This window comes from Brettanomyces bruxellensis, chromosome 6 (assembly GCF_011074885.1).
Source record: "Brettanomyces bruxellensis chromosome 6, complete sequence".
In the NCBI taxonomy this organism is placed as follows: domain Eukaryota; kingdom Fungi; phylum Ascomycota; class Pichiomycetes; order Pichiales; family Pichiaceae; genus Brettanomyces; species Brettanomyces bruxellensis.
Window position 1 is genome coordinate 1,010,484 of NC_054687.1, and position 27,366 is coordinate 1,037,849.

General features: G+C 36.9%; 9 protein-coding genes across 9 annotated transcripts; 3 read left to right on the top strand and 6 right to left on the bottom strand.

Annotated features, from left to right (window-relative positions):
* Positions 1–618: 618 nt before the first annotated feature.
* Positions 619–2,241, top strand: BRETT_003875 (uncharacterized protein; the record flags this gene model as incomplete). The annotated part of the gene is made up of 1 exon (XM_041282376.1): positions 619–2,241. One exon carries the CDS (start codon positions 619–621, stop codon positions 2,239–2,241), a length of 1,623 nt encoding a protein of 540 aa, XP_041136215.1.
* A 461-nt stretch (positions 2,242–2,702) lies between these two features.
* Positions 2,703–6,643, bottom strand: BRETT_003876 (uncharacterized protein; the record flags this gene model as incomplete). Its single annotated transcript, XM_041282377.1, has 2 exons — positions 2,703–4,288; positions 4,927–6,643. The coding sequence occupies 2 exons, from the start codon at positions 6,641–6,643 to the stop codon at positions 2,703–2,705; spliced, it is 3,303 nt and encodes a 1,100-aa protein (XP_041136216.1).
* Positions 6,644–7,673: 1,030 nt separating this feature from the next.
* BRETT_003877 (uncharacterized protein) lies at positions 7,674–9,719 on the bottom strand (the record flags this gene model as incomplete). The annotated part of the gene is made up of 1 exon (XM_041282378.1): positions 7,674–9,719. The coding sequence occupies one exon, from the start codon at positions 9,717–9,719 to the stop codon at positions 7,674–7,676; it is 2,046 nt and encodes a 681-aa protein (XP_041136217.1).
* A 3,575-nt stretch (positions 9,720–13,294) lies between these two features.
* Positions 13,295–15,403, top strand: BRETT_003878 (uncharacterized protein; the record flags this gene model as incomplete). The annotated part of the gene is made up of 1 exon (XM_041282379.1): positions 13,295–15,403. The coding sequence occupies one exon, from the start codon at positions 13,295–13,297 to the stop codon at positions 15,401–15,403; it is 2,109 nt and encodes a 702-aa protein (XP_041136218.1).
* Positions 15,404–15,811: 408 nt separating this feature from the next.
* BRETT_003879 (uncharacterized protein) lies at positions 15,812–17,884 on the top strand (the record flags this gene model as incomplete). The annotated part of the gene is made up of 1 exon (XM_041282380.1): positions 15,812–17,884. One exon carries the CDS (start codon positions 15,812–15,814, stop codon positions 17,882–17,884), a length of 2,073 nt encoding a protein of 690 aa, XP_041136219.1.
* An 83-nt stretch (positions 17,885–17,967) lies between these two features.
* On the bottom strand, positions 17,968–21,366 carry BRETT_003880 (uncharacterized protein; the record flags this gene model as incomplete). Its single annotated transcript, XM_041282381.1, has 1 exon — positions 17,968–21,366. The coding sequence occupies one exon, from the start codon at positions 21,364–21,366 to the stop codon at positions 17,968–17,970; it is 3,399 nt and encodes a 1,132-aa protein (XP_041136220.1).
* A 312-nt stretch (positions 21,367–21,678) lies between these two features.
* SUI2 (eukaryotic translation initiation factor 2 subunit alpha) lies at positions 21,679–22,575 on the bottom strand (the record flags this gene model as incomplete). Its single annotated transcript, XM_041282382.1, has 1 exon — positions 21,679–22,575. One exon carries the CDS (start codon positions 22,573–22,575, stop codon positions 21,679–21,681), a length of 897 nt encoding a protein of 298 aa, XP_041136221.1.
* A 546-nt stretch (positions 22,576–23,121) lies between these two features.
* BRETT_003882 (uncharacterized protein) lies at positions 23,122–23,745 on the bottom strand (the record flags this gene model as incomplete). The annotated part of the gene is made up of 1 exon (XM_041282383.1): positions 23,122–23,745. One exon carries the CDS (start codon positions 23,743–23,745, stop codon positions 23,122–23,124), a length of 624 nt encoding a protein of 207 aa, XP_041136222.1.
* Positions 23,746–24,306: 561 nt separating this feature from the next.
* On the bottom strand, positions 24,307–26,766 carry BRETT_003883 (uncharacterized protein; the record flags this gene model as incomplete). Its single annotated transcript, XM_041282384.1, has 2 exons — positions 24,307–26,112; positions 26,710–26,766. The coding sequence occupies 2 exons, from the start codon at positions 26,764–26,766 to the stop codon at positions 24,307–24,309; spliced, it is 1,863 nt and encodes a 620-aa protein (XP_041136223.1).
* Positions 26,767–27,366: the final 600 nt, after the last annotated feature.

A 27,366-nucleotide genomic window follows, 5' to 3' on the forward strand; every position in this document is an offset into this window, starting at 1 on the left:
ATTGCGTTTAAAAATGAGTGTACCATTGCGAAATAAATCAAGATCATATTTCAATAAGATCCTTTACGTGCTCGGTTGATCAGGTATTAATTGTGAACCGAACACATATCGGTTCAGCCACTGATTTTTCGAGCCATCGATACTTTCTGCATGCGAACCGTTTCTGATTTGTCTATAGAATGCCGGTTAAAAAAAAGAAAAAGGAAATAAGGAGGAATAATATTATCTTTTTAGGCACATAGGGGGAAACTATAAGCAGGTTGGGATGATAGGACACTAAATTTTTAATTTTTCTTCTCCTTTAAATTAGCCACTGTGGCTATCTAAGTGTAAATATACAATTTATGCGATGTGAAGACATATGAAAGGTTGAACTTGTTATCCGGAAATGATATTCATCAGATAAGGTTGTGGCTGCTCTTTAGAACATCACAAACCCGTGATGATCAACGCTTGCACCAATACGTATAAATACCCATCAGAAGATCGTTGTGTGGAGTGTTTTATTTAATTTTAAATCTTAATCTATCGGACTGCAACAAATTTCAACAAATTGCCAGATCGTATCATTACAGTGAAAATATCTGCGAGAAAACATAAAAGATACTCCCAAAAGTCATGAATGACAAGAAATCTGAAACGGCGTTTTACTCCGTAGGTTACACTGCATCAGCTGGTGATGATTCTGAAGTGGAGTCCAAGAAAAAAAACGTTTTCTCAGATCCGGCGGTTGCAGCTAGATGGAGAAAGGTGTACGAGGATTCGCATTATGAAAACTTGCAATGGTTCGATCCCGAGTTTGAATGGGATCCCAAAGAAGAGAAAAAGCTAGTCAGAAGATTGGATATGAAAGTCTTTATTTGGGTGTTCATCATGTTCTGCTCTTTGGATCTTGTCAGAAGGAATGTCACCCGTGCGGTTGCCGACAACTTTTTGAATGATTTGAATATGAATAACACTTCATATAACTTAGGACAAACAATTTATCTTCTTTCCTTTTTATGTGCCGAATTACCGTTAAATCTTATTTCCAAGAGGTATGGACCAGAGAGAATTATTCCAATTCAAATTCTTGTTTGGTCTATTGTTTGTATCTGCCAATGTGCTATGACTACAAAGAATCAATTTATCGGTCTTCGTGCATTATTAGGTTTTTGTCAAGGAGGATTTATACCGGATCAAATACTTTACCTTTCCTACTTTTATACGAGTACGGAACTTCCTTTGAGACTTTCAATTTTTTGGATTGCCATCCCATTGTTCCAAATTTTAGGTTCGTTGGCCGCATCCGGTATTTTAGAGATGAGAGGTCTTCATGGCTGGGCTGGATGGAGATATTTATTTTTAATTGAAGGATTTGTCTCATTGGGAGTTGCAATTCCAAGCTTTTATATCATGAGAACAGGACCTGGAAAAACACGGAACAGATTTACTAAAAGAAGAAACCCATGGTTCAACGAGCATGAAGTGAAAATCCTTGTCAACCGGCTTGTGAGGGATGATCCATCAAAGGGAGATATGAATAATCGCCAATCGATTACTTGGAAACATCTTAAAATTGTTTTGACCAGTCCAGATCTATACCCTTTATTTATCCAGGGAGTAATGGCATTTATCCCCATGCAACCGGTGTCACAATATATATCGCTTATTTTAAAAAGTATGGGCTTTTCAACTTTCCTTTCGAACGTGCTTGCAATTCCAGGGCAATTTTGGTTTTTGATAAACTTGCCATTTTTTGTCTACTTAAGCCATTTGGCTAAGGAGAAAAGCATTTGTGCTGGATTGGCAAACATTTTTGTATTCCCGTTTATTGTTGGAATTGTGGCATATCCGAACACAGGTAGCAATTGGGTAAAGTACGTGCTATTAAGTGGTATAGTTGCTGAACCTTATACTCATGCAATCTTGGCTGCATGGACCTCTCAAACTTCAAATGATGTTGGAATAAGGGCTGTTGGCACTGCAGTTTATAATATGTCCTACCAGGTCGGTAGTATTATAGCAGCAAACATATATACACAAGCAGATAAGCCATATTATAATAAGGGAAATAATATTATTTTGGGAATTGTCTGTTTTAACATTGCTTTCGCATTTTTTACAAAATTCTATTATATTTTTAGGAACAAGCAGAAAGCAAAGAAATGGGATTCAATGTCAGACGAGCAAAAGTTGGATTATTGTCAAAACTCCAAGGACGTTGGATTTCAACGACTCGACTTTCGCTTTCCACACTGATGAATTTGCTCCTTTTTTGTCCATTTTCATTTTTCATTTTTTTTAACATTCGAAAATCTCGGGTCTTTTTATACTTTATATTTGCTTTATCGTGACTATTGATATGCCTGTTGTCATCTAATGTAATATTGTACACATTGACACTTCTGACAACATAATTTGAATGATTTAAAATTATAAATGAACTTGAAACGTATAGAACACATGAAATATGAAATACTTGGCAACAGTAAAATGGAATTACAAGATGCATGGCTTTATTAAGCTTTGGCTACATTACCTCTTGCTATTTGGTACGCTACACCTGTCAATAGTATAAATGCATTTTTATCATTATGTAGAAAGAAAAACATAATTATGATATATCAAAGAATCAAATGTCTAAAGGCTCTAATCCTAATTACATTAGAAAAAAAAAATCATTGATCACGCCAATTGTAATTGCAATTGTCTATGTCAATTTAAATCCCTGAAAAAAACGTTTGGGCTGCCTTCCATGAAAAATAATCAAGAAAATCCTTGCTACTCTTCTCAATTTTGGTATTAAGGGGTAGCACCTGCTCAACAGATGTGACCGCACTTGATATAGAAATGACATTTCCGGAGGCATCGACTGCCTCTGCAATTATTGGATCCTCAACTATAGAGGGAACTTTGAAAGAAGTTTCAAATCCACTTCTTTCAATCTCACCTAAAATGGTTCTTTTTCCACTGTCGCCAACGCGGTAAAAATTCCATTTCTTAGTCTCAGTGTCACCATTCCACGAAACGTACATTATCGTTTCATTATCAATAGTGGTTTCACTAAAAAGTGCAACATCTTCCGTTGGGAACCCATGCCATTGATATTTAAAAGCTCTGTAGTTTTCAACATTATCACCCAAACTTCCTGAATCAAAAAATGCATGAAAAATAGGCTCTCCGTCATGAGTGTATTCGGTAACAGCACCTTCAGAACCCCAGTTAACGAGAACATTACCATTTTCAAGAACCTGAGTGGAGCCCTGAGATTTGGATAACAAATCATAAGGAGGCTCGTAGTTTTGCAATAATTTCGCAGTCCAGTTCTTTGTGTCAACTTCAACAATCTTACCGCTAGAATGATCATTAATTTTAAGAACTCTTCCGTCCTTATCTTCGGAGCCATGAGCTGAATTGTCATAGAAGGAAATGATCTGTTTGTTACCATCAGGTGATGTTGCAAGGAACCGTGCGTGATGTTGAAAACCAAATTTAAACTCTTCGTTCTCGGTGAAATTGGTTGAGGTCTTTCCAGGAATTCCACCCAATTTCCATAAAATTTCACCAGTTTTGCCATCAATCTTATAAAGTGATGCCATATCCCTTGCTGATAGAAGATAATTGCCTTCTTCATCCTTATCAACTGAGTTAATATGGAAGTAATCCCAAGCATCGCTGGAGTTGTAACCGGAACCAGCCTGATCTGGCGTTAACGGAACAACGGAATCCTTTGGCGACGCGTGATCCAATGATGACCATTCAAACAAAACTTTGCCCGTATCAAGATCAATTTCTTGGAATATAGCGTCAACAATCCATTGCTGATCTTTTGAACCACCATAGGATGTTAAGTCTGTTGGAACAGGCTGATATATTTGAATCAATCCAGTTTTTTGATCAATAATATTAAATTCATGTTTGTCTGAGATCTTATGTTTACCAGCTCTTAATTCCTTGACAGTCTCATATTTATCATTCAGGATGGTGATGTGACCATGACCATGACCATAAAATGGGTTATGCGATCCTTCAAAAGAAAAAAGAACATTCTCACCATTAATTTTACCTGCCTGGAAATTAGTGGCCCAGATCGAGAAGAGACTGAAGCCGGACCAAACAAGTTCTCCATCTTGTGTAAATATGTAGGGAGCAGCTTGTCTTGGACCATGATTTCTGTTGTCTGCATAACCTGAAAACGGTGCACAAAAAATATAACCTGGGGCTGCTTCTGAGGTAGCAGGAATTGTAATGTTCAATTTAGGAGGAGCTAAATCTGGTCTTGATCTAAACTGCCAATCGGCAGAAACTCCAAGAATGTGTAGAAAAAGCAGTAAAAAATAAGATTGATAAATCATCGTTTGACGTTGCAAATTGTATACTAATTGATGGAGCTAATAATGATAACTATCAAAAGTTCAAGTTAGTCTGGAACAAGCCTTATATAGATTAACGAATACGGCATTTACATTACTTGAACTCATTTAAATTAGTTATGGAAGCAACCGTTTTGGTAAATGTGGCAACTAGTACAGCTCAATTCACTCTATTCTCCTATCGATTGAAACCTTGTTCGGTTCGGTTGATTATGTTTTCGGTTGAAAATTACCTTGCATATATGAAATTATGTTGCGGGTTTGTATTATGGCACACATTTTCCACTTCGATTCAACATCGAATATTCTCTTTATCCTTATCATTGTGAACATTCAGCATCTTTAAGAATGATACATTTCACCAAAGTTGATCAAAAATTCCGCCATACTTTCTGGAAGAGTTATGAACCATACTTTCCGATATCTTAGGATTACAGGCGTATACGAAGATAAGACATGTAAATTTCTTTAAATATTTATTCTAAGTTATTCTAATCCATTGATTTCATTTTTCTGATTGGGCCATTCACTTTAAAGATTACCTTGATAACACAAAGGATAAGACACAAACCACAACAGAAGCACGAAAATTCCAATGCCTTCCGAATACTGGAAGCGTAAGCAAAGTTAATAATTTCACTGACAATTGGGTCCAAAAATCCAATTTTAGAGATATCTTGGGATACGGATTTAAGAACAGACATTATTTTTTCTTCATCCATTCCTGGTATCTCTTTTAGTTTACGGACCGCATAGATCTTAAGATAATGCTTAACAATAGATGCAGAACAGGCGACACCCCAAACACTACCTATGCTTCTGAACAAGTACGCCGTAGATGTTGCTATGGCTTGCTTTTCTTTGTCAAAAAAGTAAATGAAACAAAACAAAGAGCTTGGAAATATCATTCCCTGACCGATATTTGCTGGAATAAGATACAACGCCAACAACCATGGATTTAAATTTTTATGTATGAGTAAGGAAAGGTAGTTTCCAATAAACATACATATGCAACCAAAACAAACTAAGGCGAATAATGTATCCGGGCTTTTATTCATGAAATATCCGGTTATCAATCCACCAATCGGAGTGAAAATTGATGGAAAGGCCAAACGTAGTCCTGCCATAGAAATACTATCTCCAAGAACAATTTGAAATAAAACAGGAAGTAAAAAGAGATAGGCATAGCTTGCAAAACCAACAAGTACCCCAATGGATAAAATAATCATACTGAAAGAATTTTGCAGAAGTTCAGGTGGCAAAATTGGGAGTGCGTTGGTGGCTATTTCCGTAGATATAAACAAAATAAGCATGAACACACTTATTAGAATAAGAAGCAATGCAGTGTTATCAAACCATCCAATTTCATTTCCACCAATGGTTAAGTATAGCAACTGTAATGAAAGTGATATCACTAAGGTGATAGATCCCTTAAGATCTATCTTTGATAGGGTCATACTGCTTTCAATGTAATTTTCAGGATCAATGACATAATAATACCCAATTACAATTGATAATGCTCCAATAGGTATTTGCACTAAAAAGCACCATCTCCATCCAAATACAGCTGTAATTAGCCCTCCTGTACATGCACCACAAATCCCACCAAAACCAAGAAGTAAATTCTGAAAGGCTTGCCAGTTTCCTCTTTTTTCCGGAGCAATAATATCAGAATTAATTATCGTGGCCAATGTTACTAAGCCACCACCACCTATTCCAGAAATTGCGCGCATTATATCTAATGTATAGATATGTGTTGCTAATCCACAACCAAGACAGCCTAAAATAAAGAGAAATGTAGCCGAAATCAAGCAAATGCGCCTTCCCAAGACATCCGAGAACGAACCGTATAAGGGTTGAAAAGCCGTACTTGTAATCAAATAAGAAGTAGTTATCCAAGAGGCAGTACTGACTGCATTAAACTCATCTCCTATCGTTGTGTAGATAGAAGCAGTAACTGTACTATCAAATCCAGTTAAAAAGACATTTGCAAAGAGGGAAAGTTCGATGCAAATAAAAGACAACTTTCCAACAGTCGTTTGTTTCCCCAAAGAGCCGCTAGTCAAAGGTACGTCTAAGGATTCAATAATTCCATTCATGGCGCCATAATCATAATTCAATGTTTCTGTGTCTGCCATTGAATCAAACTCAGATACATTTTCACTGCTTACATTACTATTATGGGTTTCCTCCAAGACCTCTTCAGAAAGATGACTGGATTTTCCAATGCACTTTTCATTCCTTTCTTCAGTTGGAAAAACTTTATCTGGCAATATGGAATACAACATACCTTTTATCGGTACAAACAAATATAAGCCATTGGCAATGAAAACTGGTATGGCATGTTCTGTATTTCAACCACAACTTTGATCATGATCCCGTGGAGAAAAACATTTTTAATATACAAGAATCTAATACTTAGGGTCAAATCTTTAAACATAATACAGGAAAAAATTCCCATAATTATGTTCGGTTTATTATTTTATCTTTAGTTAACAAAGAACTTTCAACATATATACTTTCTAGACAACTATGCGTGTATACACCGCTGTACCGAGGTGTGTCAAACCGAACCGAACTCAGGAAAAATTTACAGAAATGGCAAGAATGATTTTAATTATGAACATGAGGATTATCTAATTTTATAAAATTCGCGATGAAATGGGAACAACTTATTTCATTTTTATTAGTAGATACAATGCCACCATGGAAACAAAGGGATGGAAATGTGATTCTATGTACATTTTTTATTCAAGTGTGGCAATTTCAATAGAAATGAAGGTCAAAATGCTAGTAAATATGCCGCAATAGATTAAAGATGCCACAAAAGACTTTAATTTCTCACTTTGGATGACGCAAGAAATTCCAAATTGTGGTTTCGATACTCTTAGGAATGAAAAGAACTGAAAAATTGAAATTACCTAGTTTAAGAATATGATATGAATCAGATAAACTTACAATTCTATAACGATTAACAAAAAAACAGGTTTACAATTTTAGTTCAGAAGTTCTGTCCACCGTTTAAAACTTTTTTGAAGATTCTGAATTCAAACTAATGCCAAAACTCTGATATTGATCGAAGTTAAAGGCCAAATACGTAATCCATAATTTAACATCATTACTCTTCACCAACTACACAATTCAGCTTGACTAAGACATACACTGGGGGAAAATTAAATTGAAAACATGTTGTATCTTAGTTTTGCAAAGTAGCACAAATTCAAATAGTTTCCTCAAAGCATCCCTTCCCGGTAAATCAATTAAGAATACAAAAAAAAGTAAGAAAAACACTATTTAGACCTAGGTAGAATTATTAAATTAGTTCCACTGATAATTGAATTCATCATCTGCATGTATAGTGTCATACCAAGCCGGAAATATAGAACCAATATCAAAGTAATCTGAGGCAAATTGTTTCTCGGCATTCGACTGTAATACTTTCTTACCTGTTTCAACAACTGCTGCTTGTTGCTCGTTCTGTTTAAGATCTTCAGGCGTCTGCTGAGCAGGATTTTCAGGAGATTTTGCCAATCTATCATTTTCATCTTGAATAATAGGGGAGCCATAGTCTAGCAATATGCTATGAATTGGCGAACCTTGCGACGTTTCCTCAAAAGAAGCCATCCGAGCAAATGCCTTTCTCATTTGATTTATATATACCACCCAACAGTTTGCTAACGTCCAAACATCACCCCAGTGTCTTAGGAGCCGCGCATTTTGAAGTGATATTTCTTTAAAGTCGTTTCTGGAAAATCCATGGGATTTAATATAATATTCAAAAATATCAGATGAAAACGAGGCTAGATATAAGGATGTTCCACCGGAAGTAAATATTTGAAATCCAGTGAACGGTGCGACAACCATTAAATTTAATGAAGAAAGAGTGCTGATCAGCATTGAACACATTTTAATGGAAGAAATCAAATCATCAATACATTTAAACCACCAGCTTTTCTGCGGCTTCTTTGGACATAGATATAAATATTCTCTGTTTAAAAAAGTGCGACAAAGAAATAATAAACTATGAAGATATCCAAAGGAGCCAGCAGTATTATCTGCAATATGTGCATCGAGATTAATGGAGTTGTACTGCAGATTACTGGGCAAGAAGTCATGGATTGTATCTAATTGAGAGGAGAACTTAGAATATACAGAATTTGGCAACCATGGATCGAGGGTATCATTCCTTGCCCCTCCTTCTCCAGACCATTTTGCAATCTGAGCCCATAACTCAAAAGCAAAAATAATAAATGTAGTAGAAGTAGCCTTTTCAAGTTCACAATCATGTACCTCTGAATTCAAATGATCTCGTAATTGATTAAAAGTCATGCATTCAACTGAACTTCCAAAAGCGAAATCTCGATCGGAACATGGAAGAGATATTTTAATATCCTCTACCCTTATTGCTGAGGATCTATTTCGACCACTGGAGATGCATCTATCCATCATATAAACAGACCATAAAGTTCGTCTTTTAACTTCTTGTAATATAAATGATTGTTTAGGATCTTCATTATTATCCTTTCTTTCGGTATAACAGAGCGATTTTCGTTCACCCAAGCCTAACAATAATGACATTCTAGCTGCTATTCCTATATAGGAGAAGCTTCTGGCAACATTTTTTTCTCCCCATTCATGGCTACTAAGCATAGTCAATGCTTGAATTCTTTGCACTGTTGGCCGATCAAATACATTCTGTAGCAGCATCCTAGCATGCCACCCAAAATACTTAGAAGCAGAATGGGGGCTGTATTCTTTAGCATCATTGTCACAAGATCCATTTGTATTTAGAGTGGGCTTATACAGATGGGGATTATCATCCTCATTAAAAGAGCCATAACGACGAACCAAAGTCGGATGTAACCTGGCACAAAGAGCAAGAATTCCAAGAAGAACAATCGGGTCAGGCCAGCGTATTATAGAGCCTTCTTTACTTTGGAGACCATTATAATAGTCCGTAAGGTACGTAGAAGGATTGAATTCTTTGGATCTTAGAAAAGAATAAAAAGAAGGCTTGTGAATAAAAGGAAAAATACCTTGATATTGGTTCTTAAAAAAGATATCCGCGATCTCTAACCACAGTGATTTATCTGGCATCACAACAGGGGTAATATTGGTCGAAAAAGCATAGGGATATCCAGGTGGTGATGCATTTAACAATGTTTTTTCAGTATTTTTCTTCACTTTCTTCTTGCTCTTACTGGTTTTCTGAAGCTGCCGACCCGTGAACAAATACTTACATTCCAATTTTGATTTTTTGCATCTGTCACATGGGGTGCCGTCACCTTTATTAAAGCATCTAATTTTAGATTTCCTGCAATTAAAGCAGGCAACCGAAGTTCTGGTAGGAGGATACTTACCCATCTTTGGTATATTAAGATTTTGTATCATTCATAAAACCTATGGAATGAAAACCGGTATCAAACCGCGAATGGCTGATACCATTTGATTTATGTAAATCGGAACCGGATTTCATAATTAACCGAGGCAGACCAAATTTTCCATATCTGTCCACATCTTACCACCGTTCGCCACAAAATTTATATGTGGAAGATAAGATAAAAAACAATAAGAAGAAAGAAGAATTTTCACATTCTCTAATGCACGTGACCAAAAATTTTTTAGGACCCGTCCTCAGATTTCATTGTCCCCATCCACATACTCCACAATTTCTGATTTTAAAGATTACAGATTCGACCGATAAAAATAAATTTTTTTCGGTTCAAATTAGCTCCGATTTTGGATAAACGAAGTCGTTTTAGTCTATCTTATTTCGATCGATAAAAGAAAAAATCCGATAGATTGCTGTTGTAAATATGGCAAAAAAGAAATAGCAAATTATTTCTGATGCAATTTTGCGGATTGAACAAAGAAGGATTAAAAGATAAGTAGAAAACGAAACGGGGCAGCTTTGCTTTTCTTGAATACGACTATCGACAAATCTATTACGTACCATTCCCCACGAATATTCTAAAATTTGAAAGAGACTGTGTAATGTTTGAGAGTATTGGCTATAAGTGTGACGCGGATTACTTTATAAAGTTTCTCCTTAACTAGTACATTGCATGCTTATAAGATCAAATAAAGGGAAAGATAAAATTAAGAGAGATGAGAGAAAGGACGAAGAACTAAAATAAAATGAGGAAATGCCTCCTGCTTAGATGTCTTTAATCCTTATGAATGAGGCTTTCCTGGCATAAAGCAAGGAAAGATGGTTCTTTATAGACGTGACTATCATCAAATCTACTACCAGCTGACTTCAATAATCCTATATTTTCAGACATATTCTTATATATTCCCATGTTTTGATTTATTATCTACATACTGCATGCTGGGTAAAGATCAATTTATTTATTGAATGTGTCGTTGAACCTCGAAAACTATTCTCAAATAGTTCATCTCTTTTATGATTGGAAGAAGAAAGACTCAATGCAAAAAAGAACAAGAAGATATCTATTTCTAAAAATTTATAAACATTACTTGTTGAATGATTCCGGACATACAAAAGAAATTGGTAAATATATCAATATCTATCCTATAACAAAAAAAAAATATTCGCTTTTGTTGTAAAAAGTCTGACCGCCAGCACAAGAGAACAAAAGATGGTTTCCGAATATCAACATCTGATCTTCGCAAGGTCGTTGCACCCCTGCAAATGTAATAGATGCGTCGACAGTCGCGTCTACATAGAGCTGCCCGCCTCGTTTATACTCAAGGAAACCTCGCTCATAAGGATTAAAGGCATTTAAGCATGTGCATTTTCCCTTTATTATCCTGTTCATTTTACCTTCCTACTTAGTTCTTTTACTTTTCTACGTTTTCTTTCTTTAACCTTAAAAATACTCAATACTAGTTAGAACAAAGACTTCATAAAGTAATCGGCGTCACACTTAAACCAATTAACTATTGCAATAAAATGAATGCCGAGGATTACTTCGCTGATTAACAGAGGAAAAAATTGAGGAATAATTGTTCCTAAACTTTTAACGCAATGACATTGCATTTAACAAATTATACTCCTAAATTTACGCATTAGCCTTTTAAAATGTAATGCATAAGTAGTATAGAAGAAAGATAGTTTAGATTGATGAGGAAGCGTTCTACTTACGGCGTATAGATGAACGTGCTGCAGAGAAAAATAAATTGGGCGACGCGTCGATGAATTCTTATATAGAAAAAAAATCGTCTGCGAACACAGGAAAACAGCTCCTTTTTCAACGACTTTCAGAATTTATCGATAATGACGCAATGCATCGGGGATCTCTTGCAATTGAAAAAAAAAAAAAAAACATGGTGATTTATAAAAGATGGCAAATATATTACGTAGATATTACAGCCCCGTGACGCTTCTCGTTTAGACCGGCTTTTGTAACAAACCCCATACCATTTCTTTCGTTCTGTGTCACTCGGATTGTTTTCTGCCTTCATAAATTAACATACCGAAATTCACAGTATGGTCTTTCATATTATTTTTACCGTAATTATCCAGTATCTGCGAGTGTCAAAAACCTTGAAAATTTAGGTAGGTGCTATTTGAAAAGGAACAATACGAAATCAATTGACTGCAATATATGCTTGGAATTTAACACATGCTATTCGCCAAAGTAGGGATCTCTTTTTTTTTAAGTTCGACAACGTTGCAATGTAACTTAAACATACAGATGAATGTTAAATTCAACCACTAGTGGGCTTTAAAAATGCCACCACTTTTTTCTGGTTTCTTTATTATGACCTGCAGACATCTTGAACGCATCCTTTTTTTTTTTTATTCAATATCTATAGATCTTGACCGTTCATATATTCTTTGTATTGTACAGGCAGTTGTTACTTATAATGAAGTTATATTATCGGCTTTCATTACGTACAATGTGCGAACAAATAATATTCCATAGGCATTTTTAGGATGCCAGTGTGAAATCTATTTTTAACTATTTCGCTGGTACTATTTGTTTCCAGCCGATCATGAAAAATAAAAATCACTTGCCTTCACCTGTGATGTCATAATTTAAAACATGGCTAAAACCTATCTATCACTTGACACACACTTGCTCAGCTTTGTTCCGAAGATTAATTTTTATTATACCTAATATGCTCTGCCTCTTCTCTTCCATCTTATCGTTTGCTCAATATAAGCCCCCACCAGGACATGAACGCGAACCCTTGAAATGTTTTGATTGGCCTTTGCATATTCATTACTAAAGAAATCTTTTTTTTTGCTTCGCCTCGTGTCCACTAGCACAATAGGTGATACGAATTCTTTCGGCATCAACTTTTTTTCATATCAAAAATTGGCTCGGTTTGTCCTGTTTTGAATAATACAATGTGTGTGTGTACCTTGCTCTGCTCTATTGTAAAATCATAGAATATCTATAGAAATACGACATGCACTCACTATGGGGGCTTTCGCCGGCTCTTTTTCATATTTTTATCTCATTTTTTTCTTGCTTTCATGATCATCGTCTTCATAATCAGAGTCTTACCTCCGAAAATTCCCTTGCTGTTTTATTAACATGAACTATTTCACAATATGTCACCACATATACATAATATGATGCTATTTACCAGCTGTATATAAATACATGCATATATTACCGTAGGCCGCCGTTTCCGTGCGGCAGGGCCAAATTATTCAGTTATCTCTCTTTCTTATTGTTTTTATTATTCCCTAAAATTTCCTATTAATATATCCGCTTCGACATCCCATAATTTTTCTTAATATCTCTTGTCGCATATCTCCCCTGATCTTAAAACATCGTTTTCTCTCGAGATATATATTTTTTCCTTTGGAGTAGGATCCGCCTTTAAACATTTCTCACATTTACAATTAGCTTTCCAACTGTACTAACGGTTTCCTCTAATATAGGATTTCTGAGATACGGTGGCTCAATAATCGCTAATTACTTCCTCCAGCCACACTTCTCTTTTGGGCACCCGTTGAAATGGCTCTATTTGGCTTTCTCAAGAAGCGGGCTTCCCACACATCGTACAGTTCGAAAGGACAAAACAACAAGAAGGAATTCACCAATTCAGGTAATGGAAAGACTTTTAAAACCAGACCAGAATCCAATAGCCCGGACACTTCGGTAAAGAGGAAAAGCCTCCTTCACATTTTAACGGATCCAATCGCAAACCGGACATCTACCACATCATCTTCTGCAGAGGGCAATTTTCCAAATGTAGAAGCCACTAGGGCTCCTCCAGTTTTGAGCGATTCTTATGGAAGGCCGAGAAACTTTTCGATGTCATCGAGAACATCCGAATCTGAGCAAAAAGGAGCAAAAGCTCTGAGTAATGTTCTTCACAGTCGGTCGGCTAGTACAATCTCCTCCAACCGTGTCCCTTTCATGAACTCAGGTGACGAGGCAGATACAGGGATGGTCCCAGTTCCGCAATCATTGGTTCCTGCTGTAACAATAATTCATGCCCAACAGGCCAGATGCTATTTCGAAGCTACTGTTGATGTCCCAGTAAATGATCATGAATCACCAAACAAACCACTTTCAGCGATAGCCTGGAGGCCAGCATTTATAAGGTTGATTGGAACAGATTTGGCCATAATGGAAAGAAAGTCCAATACGAAAAGAAAAGAAACTACCGCTAGTGATACCTCGTACGATCGAAAGCAAAAGCCGTCTTCCCTTCTCATCAACATATCGGACGCCGAACTTGAATTTATTAAAAGTGGGGCGACCTATGACTTAAAATTGAATATCACTAACGAAAAATGCTACTATATTCGCTGTGAGAATGAGCAAGATATGAACTATCTCATAGCAGGATTGTTTCTTTCTCAATTTGAGTACAAACAATTGCAAGAGAGCTTTACGGGAGCATTGCTTTCCTCTACTGCTGTTCACTTTTCTGATGTCAGAACACTATTGGACCCAAAAAACTTGCATGCACATAGTGAGTGGTGTATTCTGAGATTCCCATTTATAAATGATAAATGGATAAGGTGCTATGTTATTGTGAGACCGCAAAGTAGAACCATCAAGAAAAAACACAAATGTGGAAAAATCGAGGTTTACACATCGAGCACCATTTCCAAAAAGAATTTGTTGGCTATAATGACTAACGGACACTCCGCCTACTCTTTATATCCAGAAAATCCCAAATATATCGATAGCAATGCACTGATCCGAACTTGGGCCGACTGCTACATCAATAGGCAACTAATTCAAAAGATAATTCAGGAAGATGATGACAGTTCAATTAACGAAAACGGCTCAACCTTCGGATATACAAACACAAAGCACCTGAAGATAATTCACAGGCGTACCAGAACATCTTCTTTCAGTTCCCTGAGACCATCAGCAAGGAGACTTTCAAGGGCCAGAAGGTCTAATACACACAGGAGAGCAGACTCGACTGTTTCTGTGATGTCATCCCATTCTGAGGCAGGTTATGCTCAGGCACCTGAGAGGATGAAGAAATTGGATTTAGTTCAGACAAAACTTTGCTACATGATTCCGGAAACACACGGAGCCGTCCAACCATCCGAGACAATGCTTCGGCTTCTTATTCCTATCATGAATACATTTCACTTGTACGGCCGTCCTGAAAAATTCCGTTCTAGCAGAGATGATAAGCATTCTCTTTTATTTGGCTTCCCGCAGTTACCTCACACTCAGTATATGGATATGCAGACAGCTTTTGACCTTGTGTCGCTAAATATGACCAACGCAAATCAGCAGCATTGGACTTCTTACGAATGGATCGAGGTCTTTAAAGAGTTGGTCCACCTTAAAATGTCCAAAGGTTGGGACGGAACGGGATCTATTGTTGACGTGTATAGAGATGGTTTACTTTATCGTAAGGAAAATCATTCTAGCTCGTCAACGGTATACACGGATTACGATCCTGAGGAGGATTTTGCCAGTAATAGCAATAATAGTGCTACTGGAAATAGTTCCAATAATAGGAACTCTAGCACTACTGAATCGACTACACCTTTTAGTGTGGAGGAATCTATAAAAGGCAAAGACATTCCTATTGAGACGTCAATTCCGGAACCAATTCCCAGAAGCAATGAGACCGCTGTTCATTAAGGAAGTTTGAAGTTTTGCACTAGTGAATTTCTACGGATTGCTTATTTTGCTTTGCTTTGCATTTTTCATTTATATAGAGTGTTATATCGTCATCTATAATATCATTTCTCATCGTGAAAAGGACATTGTATCCGTTGTAAAGACAATGTCTGAAGGTAAAATGATTCTTGCTCAGTATGATGTAATTTAATTTGATCATTTGCTTCTGAGAGTTATGTTATTGAATATTGTCTTGGCTGCAATCGAGTGCATTTTTCCAAATTATATATATATATTTTTTTTGCTGATATGAAAATCCGCTTGATCCGATATTCAAATAATTTCAACCAAGCAATCATGAAAAGGGGTTCCAAGCAAGTAATACTTAGATTCCGGTTATAATCATAGTGAATATAGAACAGTCGAAAAATGGGGGATGCAAAATTATACACAAGGGTAAAGGCCTCGGATATACTGACAGAACTTAAGAATTATGAGAAGAAACCAAGATCGGGTGTCTATCAGAAAACAATACTGAAGAAGATCATTGTGAATTTATCCATTGGAGATAACGAAGTTATTATATTGGCTAGTGATGTTGTTAGAATTCTTTTTAATATGGGCTATGAGGATTTAGAAGTGAAGAACATGTGCTATCTTTATTTAATAACTTATTGGAAACATTGCCCAAAGGAAGCTATATCTGCTCTCCCATTCATGGTGGAAGATTATAAAAGAAATAGTGACACATCTGTTATTGATGCTTGTGCCGCACTTAAAACTATTGCTTCAATTCAATTGAAAGCGTACATAGATGCGTTAACTCCACTTCTTGAAGACGCATTTAATGACAGCAATGCATCAATTAGGCGTACTGCTGCTTATTGTGTTGCCATGATATTCAGAAGTAACGAGGTTGAAAATCCAGGATCAAGTCCTAAGCTTCTACAGATGTTGAATGACGCACTTGTTGATGATGATCTGGATGTGGTGGCAGCAGCCTTGAATTCACTGGGTGATATTACATTAAATACGGACAAACTAAAATTATCTACAGATAAAGAACACGCCTTGAAACTGACAGAGGGCATGGCATCCTGTCAAGAATGGTGTCAAGTTTCAATTTTAAATGCTCTTCTTACGTTTGTGCCACAGGACCATAAAATAGCAGCGGATTTGATCGATCTTATACTTCCGTACTTACAGTCAGACAATTCATCAATCGCTTTAAATGCACTTAAAGTAATAGTTTACTTTTCATACTACATTAACAATGTTTTGGATGTTTTTCCATCATTGCCACAGTCAATTTCGGCGGCGATCTCTAATTTAATGCTTAGACCGCCTGAGGTTCAATTTTTGGCCATGAGAAACGTCATTTTACTTTTACTGGATAAACCTGCTTTGCTAGACTTGGATATCAGGATGTTCTTTTGTCAGTATGATGATCTTTTATATATCAAGGACACGAAATTGGAGATTATTTTTCTCCTTGCCAACGAGGGAAATATGGATCTTGTATTAGCAGAGCTTCAAGAATATGCCATGGAGATCGACATTCAAATGGTGAGAAAATCAATTAGAGCTATAGGCAATTTAGCAGTCAAGATAGAGCCCACAAGCGAAAAATGCGTCTCTGTGCTTGCAGATTTATTATCAGAATCAATTCCATATGTGATAGAAGAAATAGCGATTATCACCAGAGATATTCTTCGAAAATACCCCGGAACATTTGATTACCTCATTGATATGTTGGTGGACAGGGTCAGTCTTATTAAAGAGTCCGATGCCAAGACTTCGATAATATGGATATTGGGCGAATACAGCTCATCTATATCTAAATCTGTTACGCTCCTAAAACAATTTTCAGAAACTTTTGTGGAAGAATCAACGGAAACTCAGTTGACGCTTTTGACCGCTATTATGAAGGCCCATACATGCCAACCATACAATAAAGAATTGCATGCACTTGTTGAGGATATTCTTGAAGTTACAATCGTGGATATCGACAACCCAGATTTACGTGAAAGAGGGTTGTTTTACTGGAGACTTCTTTCCTCGGGACTTCCGAATATTATTGATATAATAAAACCACGTCTACCCACACTAAAGAATGATCAGGCTGCACTTCCGGACCATGTAAGGGAGGAGCTAGACTTGTGTATGGGAAGTATTGCATCCATATACTTAAGGCCGGTAAAGCAGGTTTTTAGACATTGCAAACCGAGAACACTTTCGGATTCACCTGCATTAGTTCGCCAAGATTTATCAAATTCCAGATTAAGCAATCCTTTATACAATGACAGACGATCAACATTATATAGATCCCGATCCTCTACGTTGTCATCAAATTCGGGCTCATTCAGGAGCAGAATGGCGTTTACTTCTCAGCGTGTGAATGATTTAACAAGAAACGAAAATAATGAACCATCACCAGCCGAAAACAACTCAGAAAGCCATGGACTTTCTGGTATTATGAGGAAACTGTCTTTAAAGAAATAATCAACTATTTTCCTTTCGGAATACATATACATATATATTTACGTAAAATGTTATGTGAACTCTGCCATTCAGTAAGTAACTAACTACTCCTCCAAAGCAATGTCTCTTTCTTCCGTTTTAATAAATATATTATCATCACCTTCTTGCTTCACGACAATCTCCCCGTCCGGTTCTTTCTTAAACGTATTCAATTCATCGTCCGGTTTCCGATTATTCCTTCCAAGATAAACGACCTCTTCCAATTTAGGAAGTGGCTTCAATCTATTTGTGGCTTTTTTCTCATCAATGATTTCTAAGTCATCGGACAAAACAACCATTCCAAACTCATTTGCTGGTCTAATTGTCTCAATGGTTATTTCAGGCATATTTGGTTCTGGCCCATTAGGGAGTGAATCCAAGTCGATAGGCCTCCCTATAATTACCGCTAAAATAATTATTGCAGCATATTTTGATAAAACCAAAGAATTCTCTTTACAATTTGCAGCAGCGCAACACTTTGGACATCCCCATTCACAATCGCATTCTAAAAGAGTCTTCAATGCTTGCTCTAGTATTATGTCAATGTTATCAAATGCCTTGGTACTTAAACCAGAACCAAACTGCCCTCCCTTACTATCAAATATGATTAATCTGGCCGGTCTTTTACGCTTATTCTCTCTATGTCCAAACTCCTTTTCGGGAGCTTTACACTCAGTTCGAATTTCATCAAGTCCCGACAAAATAAAGAGTGGAAGCATATTAATTACCGCATGTTGGGCAGCATGAATTCCAGCAGGAGCACTTAAGCCCTTCAGTCGGATGTAATCAAGGGCCTTTTTCGGAATATCTATCCAAAGCCCTTTCGATTTATATTTGACCGGAGGATTATGAACCTCAACAGCATCCAAAATTTGGTTCCTTCTGTCCATCTTAAAGTACCCAAAGACGATCATCGTCGTCTGAACCGTTCCAAAGTAAATCGGAACATCATTGGAGTTGAGGGATCTGATTTTATCAATTACCAACGGATCCACATCCGTGTAATCTCTTTGTGAAGTAATCCAATCTACATTAACACGTTCAACTTTTGCATATCTTTCCTCAGGATTAAATTCTCTTATGATATACGGTAAACCCTGATGTATAATGATTCCTCCATCATAAAGGGTGTAAGTCGTCCTTGAAGCCTCCACTTCTTCAATAATGACATTCCGGCCATTGGTCATGTCAACAACAGCAAAGCTATCCTCTTCAATAGCTCTGATAGAAACTTTGGCAGAAGGCCAAGGCAGATATCGTGAATTCGGATGATAACAGTTATCTGAGGGGTCCAAGACAAGTCTACGCTTGACGACATTTTCCAATTTCTTATAATCGCAGAAAAATGGTTCTTCAAGCTTAAGATCTTTGGCAAGAGGTGTCTCAAATGCAGCACACTGCAAATGTCCTTCCAAAACAAGAACATTTTCAAAGTCTAGCGCCAAATCAGGATAATCGGCTTTTATCAACTCTTTTGGATGAGCCATATAATGTTGACTAACCGGATCATCAGCTGCCACAAACAAAGTAAGTGAATCCTTATTTCTTCTACCAGCTCGACCACTTTGCTGATGAAAGTTTGCAATGGAGATCGGGAAGCCGCACATTACAACCGCATCAAGAGAGCCAATATCAATACCAAGCTCTAAAGCATTTGTTGAAATGATAGCCTTAAGATTACCATGAAACATTTGCCTCTCGATTTTATGCCTATCAGAAGCCGAGTAACCCCCTCGATAACTCATTATTTGGCCCAGTATTCCAGTCTTATCCTGCGCTTTCAACATATGACGTATTTCCTTCATTACGAGCTCCACTGTTTTCCGCACAACACAAAAGACGATGGTCCTGACATTATTTTTTATCAGCTCAATCACAATCCTCGCAGACTCAGAAATAAAATTGATCCGGCCAGATATCGGATCTCTTGCATCAATTAATGGAGGATTCCATGCTATAAGATGCTTACCTCCAGATGGAGAACCATCTTTTTTCACATGCACGATGTCTTCACATGGTATTCCAAAAATATCGTGCATATGTGTTACAGGATCCTTCAACGTTGCAGAGCAAGAAATAAAATGAAGTTTATCATTTCCGTGTAAAGCACAAATTCTCCGAAGCCTGCGCATTATAAGGGCAACATGAGATCCAAAAAGACCTTTGTACATATGTAATTCATCGATCATAACGTATCTAAGATTACGCAAAAATCTCTGCCAGTATTGATGCCCTGGTAAAATGCTTGTATGCACCATATCTGGATTAGTGAAAATAATTGATGCGTTTTGACGGATATACTTGCGGTCTTCCTTTGCAGTATCACCATCATATGTTTCAACCACAAGATTAGTCATACCAGGCATCATTTTCAACAGATCCTTTAAAGATCTTTTTTGATCTTGGGCTAAGGCCTTGGTTGGAAAAATGTACATTGCTGTAACGTATCTGTCCTTTTCAATGGCATCAAGAACAGGAACTTGGTAAATTAATGACTTACCTGAGGATGTGGATGTAGAAACAATAACATTCTTTCCTTGGTGTATCATATTCATTGCGTCCGCTTGATGCGTGTAAAATTTTGTGATCTTATCTGAACTTTCCAACGCTTCCTTTAACTTAGGACTGAGTTCAAAATCAAGGTCTCGATATTCTGCTGAGCGAGGGGTTAAAAAGAATTCACCATTTGACGGTATCTGATCCCTATAGAAAGTTGCATGCTTCAATCTTTGAATCACACAACCCATAGTTGGCCTTCCAGCACCACTTTCCTCGTTTCTCTGAGCATTTATTGTGCTTTTTTCCATTTCCTGCATGGGATCGATGAAGTCAATCTTATGGGGAATGTATTTTTGTGCATCATTTGTCAATTTGGCCCATGGATCCGAAATGCCATTTTCTGTACAGCTTGCTAGGAAAGATGATATGGCCCCGTTAAACTTCTGGGTTCTCTTTAATATTAACTTTTTCACAGAAGAAGGCGAATATTGCGGTACTCTGATTTCAGTTTTGAAGGCGGTATTAGTTTTCGATTTTTTGAGATCGCCATCTATAAATTCAAATATTAAAAGTTGCTTAAACGGCTTGACGTTTCCAAACTCATCCTTAAGTTCAAAAATGTCATTATCCTTCTGCTCAAAGCCATTTTTCCACGAGAAATGCTTATCTTCGAGCACAAATTGATTCTCGTCAAAGTAGTCGTAAACAACATCATCTGGTATCAATGCCTTTATTCGGGCAAGGTCTAATATCTGCAACTTTCTCTTAATTGCTTTCTCGGGGGCCACTTTAAGAAGCTCAAATGTAGTTATCACATGCTTTCTCGACGATAAAAACGTAAAATACGAACATAATCTAAAATGTATGGTTTTCAACTCTTGGAACTTGTCTGATGAATCATCACTCTTCTGCCTTTTCTGATTTTCCTGTTGGCCGCTATCAGAGGGCACCAACCTTTTACTCATACCAAATATTACCCTATTGCTATGAATAACATCGAATCGAAATGTCGCGAAGAACTCAACCCACAGTGTATGCTTTTGAAACTGTAGTAAAAGCCCGGAAAAAGAAAACGATGCCCTATTTTTTTACCTGGTGATGTTCTAATTAGCCGACTGAATTTAAGTTAACAGAGGAGGGAAGGAATAAAAAGCACATTTCATTTATTTTTTTTTTTCTATTATCCTATTTTTTTAAACTTCATCATGGCACAATTATCGATAATGGGAGAACATTATTACAATTATATAGAAGACAAGAAAATGATTCTAGATGATTTAATCATCGTCGTCTGAGTCCAAAGAACTTTCCATTTCATTTCTCTCCAACAAGGCCTGCAACTCTGCATCCTCACTAGCAGACACAGATTTTGGAGCCATTGCAACATCACAGACACCGCCATACTTGGTTATGATTTCGGATATTTTGTTAATAGATTTCTGAAGTTCCTCCACACCCTGCTTCTTGTCCAAACTCTGGGTTGTCATAACATAACGTGGTGCAGCAACCAATTTAATTGTAATTTTATCGTCGCTAGTAGGAACAGATTCTCCAGCTTTGAGAGCTTCTTTTATGGCATCAATACCTTCATATGAGAAGCAGGAAACATCAATGTCAGCCCTGCATTTCACAGCCTGTGGGGTCAACCTTCTTGCAATGTTCTTTTTTAAATCTTCCAACACGTCTGAGGAAGGTGGAGTAATTGTATCAAAAATAGATGGCTTTGAAATAGACAGTCTGAAGGCATCAAAGGCGTGGCCATATTCCTTAGCTAGAGGCCATGCAATCGTCTTATATAGGGTTTCAAGCGGTATATTAAACTTTTCAGCACATCTTCTCAGAATAGAGTGCACAGCTTTTGATTTGTTGTATCTTTCTTCACACTGAACAATATCTTCCGCAGAAACTCTTCTCTTCGAAAGATCAATGTAACCTTTCTCCTTGTCAACTCTCAAAACGACTGCAACCTCATTTCTTCCAACACGGATTAATTTCTGAATGGATCTAATACGCCTTCTAGAAAGTTCAGAAAGTAACACCATACCTTCAATATTGTCATACTCTAATAACTTAACATATGCACCCATTTCGGCGATTTGCAACACATTCACCATCACAACCTCCTCCACTTCCGGAAATTTGTTTTCATAGAATCTGCAGTGCGTTGTACTCATAATGAAATGATTGGTTCTTGTTATAACTAACCTTTTTGTTCTAACTGTTTCTGTGGTCAATTATGGTTGAGATTACTTCAATATGTCTAAGCACAGATTGAAAGTAAAGACTGGTGATGTTAGTAGACGAAGCGTACTATGCCTAAATTTATCCTTTATGAATTCAATTGTAAGGCTTGTATTGTCTATGGGATGACTGGCACGACTCACAGTTTTTTTTTTCACGCTTTCCGTTTAGAATTATTGGTCTTTGGTCGGTGCCCAAGTAAGCAAGCAACTTGGAAAACTGGGATAAAAATTTTTTCCACCTGTCGCGGAAAACCCAGTTATGCGGAGAGCCGTACGGATCTGAAAAATTTTTTGACAAGGATCATTGATATACAACAGTACACCAAAAAGTATGGACCCAACACGATGCGGACAAGCCTTATCAGCAACACGTTATAATATACTTTCATATGGATTACTGAAAGAAAAAACACAAGAAGATAGTACCAAATTACGTTATGAAAACATTTAAGTATATAAGAAATCATTAAATCGAACTCAAACCATTTGCTTTCTTGATCCCTGGAAGAAATACTTGACAACCAAAACCTGGAATGCAGATATACCAGCCATCAACATGAGGTCAATAATAGAGAACCAAAAGATTCTGCTCTCAGTAGACTTGACAGTAGACTGATTCCTATTATTTCTTGTTTTGTAGTATGCCAAAGAGTTTGCCAATTGGTTAATTTTCTGCTCGATACTGCTAACAGTCTTCTGCATACCTTCAGCAGCAGCATTTCCCTTTGGTGCCTCTGGAAGCGAAGCTTTGAAATCATCATCAACCTTGATCTCAAAGTCAACAATCTTCTCTGCAAAAGTGGACATGTCATTACTTAGGCAAAACTCATATTCACCAACTTGGTCCGCCGTGAAAATGTAGTCAGCATGTGTTAATTTGTCTGCTTTGACAATAACAACCCCATTTGGAGCCTTAATGTAATAGTTGATATCAAATGCACCTCCCGACTGAACGGCAAAGTAATATCCAACATTCGAGTTTGGTTTATTATTGAATATATAGAAGCACTGCTTTTCATTTGGCTCCAAAGCAAATGTCAATGCTGTAGCATGAACATAAGACACAAGCAGTGTCAATGCTAAAAGTATGCTGGAGAACATCTCTATTAGTAAATTAATGCCGTTCTCTTGGTAATATTTACCTGTACACTCAAACAAAAGTGCTTCAAAAAAGTTTCCCACTGTGTGGATCAGGTTTACGTACGTGTAGATGCTAGCGAACTCTCAACTTATTTTTTTCTATTTTTGCTCGCAAAATTCATCTCTACCTCGTGTCTTTTTTATTGCCTCACTGTTTATTTTTCGGTGCTCGCTTCTTGTTTTCGCGAATTCGCATTTTTTCGGTATAAAGAATATTGCGCGTTGAGAATAAGAAAGGTGACATGTTGATAATTGTCGAATGCGCGCTACTTTAGGTTTAGCAGCTGAGCATTTCAAACAGAGCTTGGAGTTTACGTAGCCTTACGAATGAAGCTGAATGGTTATATACTCTATAAAATAATTGATACCGTCTGTATCTTATTTATATATTTAGACTATTGTTACATTATCTGATCAGATTCTTTTTCTTCTTGTACTGTTAGCTAGCTTATTCTTTCAAAGCGAACCGGCGACAAAAAAAAATACTTGCAACCCAAATTTTGGAAGACGTTTTGCTTTTTTCTATTGGATGCTTTGTCTTTGGGTTATACCAAGTTTTCTTAACCATGGACGGGAATCAAAGGCACAAGTAACTAATCTCTTTTCTGTTAAAGGATTCACAATTCCATTCAGCAAATCACGTTCCAGCATTGCTTCTCTCGAATAGAGGACAGCATTTGTATCACGTGGAATGAAATATATTCGCATGTCTGCTTTATATCTTGGTCGAGCAATTCTTTTCTTTATAAATGCAGTTGTTATCGGATCTCCCTTTTGTCCCAAGTAAATTTTTCCGTCCTCGTTGTTTCGACCATTATCAACGATTTCATCTTCATCATTAAGCTGTATATCTCCCGGATGAGCTGTTTCCAGCTTCAATACGATTGCACCAGTGCGCTCAAATGCAGCAGCTCGTGTGACTCTTACCAAAGAGAATGTTCTTGCTTGAAAAAGCTCTCTGACTGCTAAAGCAAAATCATCATATATCGGAATTACTCCCTGGCCGGATGTCAAATAAGTACCTCTATCTTTATCTTCATTTTCCGGATTTGTCGGTAAATCAGTATGCTTTCCTATATATTCAAATCCTATTGCCCCAGGATACAAATAAGGTGAGACATATGCTCGAGATTCATCTTTCATTAGTTGATAGCCCTTATCAACAAAAATCAATGTATGTGCTTGACCAGGAAACACTTCACCATGTTGATTGGGTCGAAATTTCCACTCTATATTTGGATCCATATCTAACTCTTCTGCAACCATCTTTTTGGTAAAATTGCCTTGGGTCAAAATAGTAATATCTTGCTCTTTATGTGTGGAAACTAGCAGTGAGTGCAATGATACCAAATTGGGGACTAAGGTCAACTTAATTTTAGTTTTTGGATTGAGAGGCCTTCCAATTCTAGATTTTCTTTCCTGATGGTTGGTATTTACTGCTAAGTTTGCTCCGTCTAAATTGGTTCCATTCCCAGATATCCGTCTCTTTTTCCTTTTGTAGCATCGTTTTCTTAAAGCGATCTTCACCAATTTCTCTTTTCTAGGTTTTCCGTTGGTTCTGAGGACTGGAAACGAGTTTGGTTGTAAAATTGGAACAGGCCTAATTTTTGTATGCATATCGGAGGCCGGCACATTTGAAGCAGTACTTATATATTTAAATCTATTTGCAATATCTGAGGTGGTTGTTGATGATAAATTTGTTGACAATACGCTTTGCTGCCGATGTATTTTGTTGAAATGGGCCCGTTCACCTTGGAATGGAAAACTTGATTGATTATAGTTGTTTCCAACAGGAAAATCATCGCTGCTTGACGACTGTGGTATGCTATGATCAACAGAAAAGTCTTCTGAAAAAGAATCTCTATATGCTGAATGCGAACCATCAAGAAAAGGTTGCCCTGCAGATGATTGTGACATTAAAGTGCCTGTCCGACTTTCTATTCCGGACATCTTGATCACTGGAGCAGACTCCATATAGGTAGTTGAAGGAGCATTATCTGTATTTACAAAATATGGTTGCTGTGAAAGAGTAAATATATTGTTTTGAAATGGGAAATTTAAACCATATGACAAAAAATCAGTGTCCGTGGAAGGTTGTGATAATGGTAAAGAAGACTGTATCGGAAGTTCGGACTGTGACTTCTGTTGATCCACTTGACAAATATGTTTTTCTTTTCCTTTTGACTTCAGTGTTGTCACACTATGATCTAAATGCCGAAGTGCAGATGATTCAGATTGTGAATTTGTCTTTTTTTCATACTTCTTTTGCGTTACCATTTGGAAAATCTGACTCAAAGATGACTGAAACTTGAACTGGTTGTACTTGGACTTGCAATCAAGGAAGTTATATTGTTCGTAAACAGCCTTTCTGTAATGAATTATTCGATTTTCCAAGATAAGGACAGATTATACTTCTCATTGACAATACTAGCTCAAATAAAGCCGGATTTATTGGTGTTCCAGATCGAAAAGCTGAAACCTTGAGTGGATATACCAAAGGATGTTATCTAGTGGCTTTACTGGCATTTACCACTGTACTGACAGAATTTAATACTAAAATTTCCTCAACTGATACAACGTAAAAGAACAAATGGAAATTGAATCATGTATATAAATGACATAAAGAAAGATAGTGAAGAGAATTGCTAGACATTACTTGTACATCGGCGATGTAGATTAAAAGTAAATGCTCATACCTATTATGTTATATCGGCATCGGCAATTTTCCACATGAATAAGAAATACAATGCCGTTTATAGCTAAATCATGAATTAAAGCCAATTCAACAATGGATACTTTTATTTTCCACAATTTATTTTTCAATCTTAACGGACTCGTGGGTGGGAGCAGTCTATTTTATATTTATATTGTAAACTCTGTTCAATGTGATTCACTACATAAAGGAGGAACAAATTTCTTTGCAACCTTATGAACAGGCTTTAATTGAAGTTCAATCGCACTTTCGGTTGATCTCAGTGACATGATTTGGAATACTACATATAAGAAAATTGCAAGGTCTAATGGATTATTCAAGAAGACTTATACACTATCTTACATAATTGCAATATATTAGTGCTGTGAATAGTATTTAGCACTGCTTACTTTTATAATTGAAAATATTCAGACAGTGATGACAGCATAATCATTTTTGCAACAGGGATACAGCGTTAAGGATTCCTCTGACAGTATATAACCTTACGGAAGCAAGATCTCAAATTTATGGTTTCAAAATAACAACGCGGACTTTAATATAACCACTGCATCCTCTGTAAAGATATGTAAAAAAAAAAATAAAACTAAGCGTGTGCCAACGGCCGTAATATGCACAAAGAAAGAAATAAAGCTGTCCATTCATTTAGGTACATCTGCACGTGCTTCCTCAATCTGGAATTGTTAATGCACCGCCTTGATCCCTGTGTAAACAGTAGACCTTTTTCGACGCTTTGGTGGGATCGACGGCAATTTAAACAAGTCTATCTCGTCAAACAAAAATTATCGATGGCAGGAGGGAAAAATTTTTTATTACTGCTTTACTGAATGGCACCCAAATTTATTCTGAAGCTAATTCATTTGTGTAAGGAT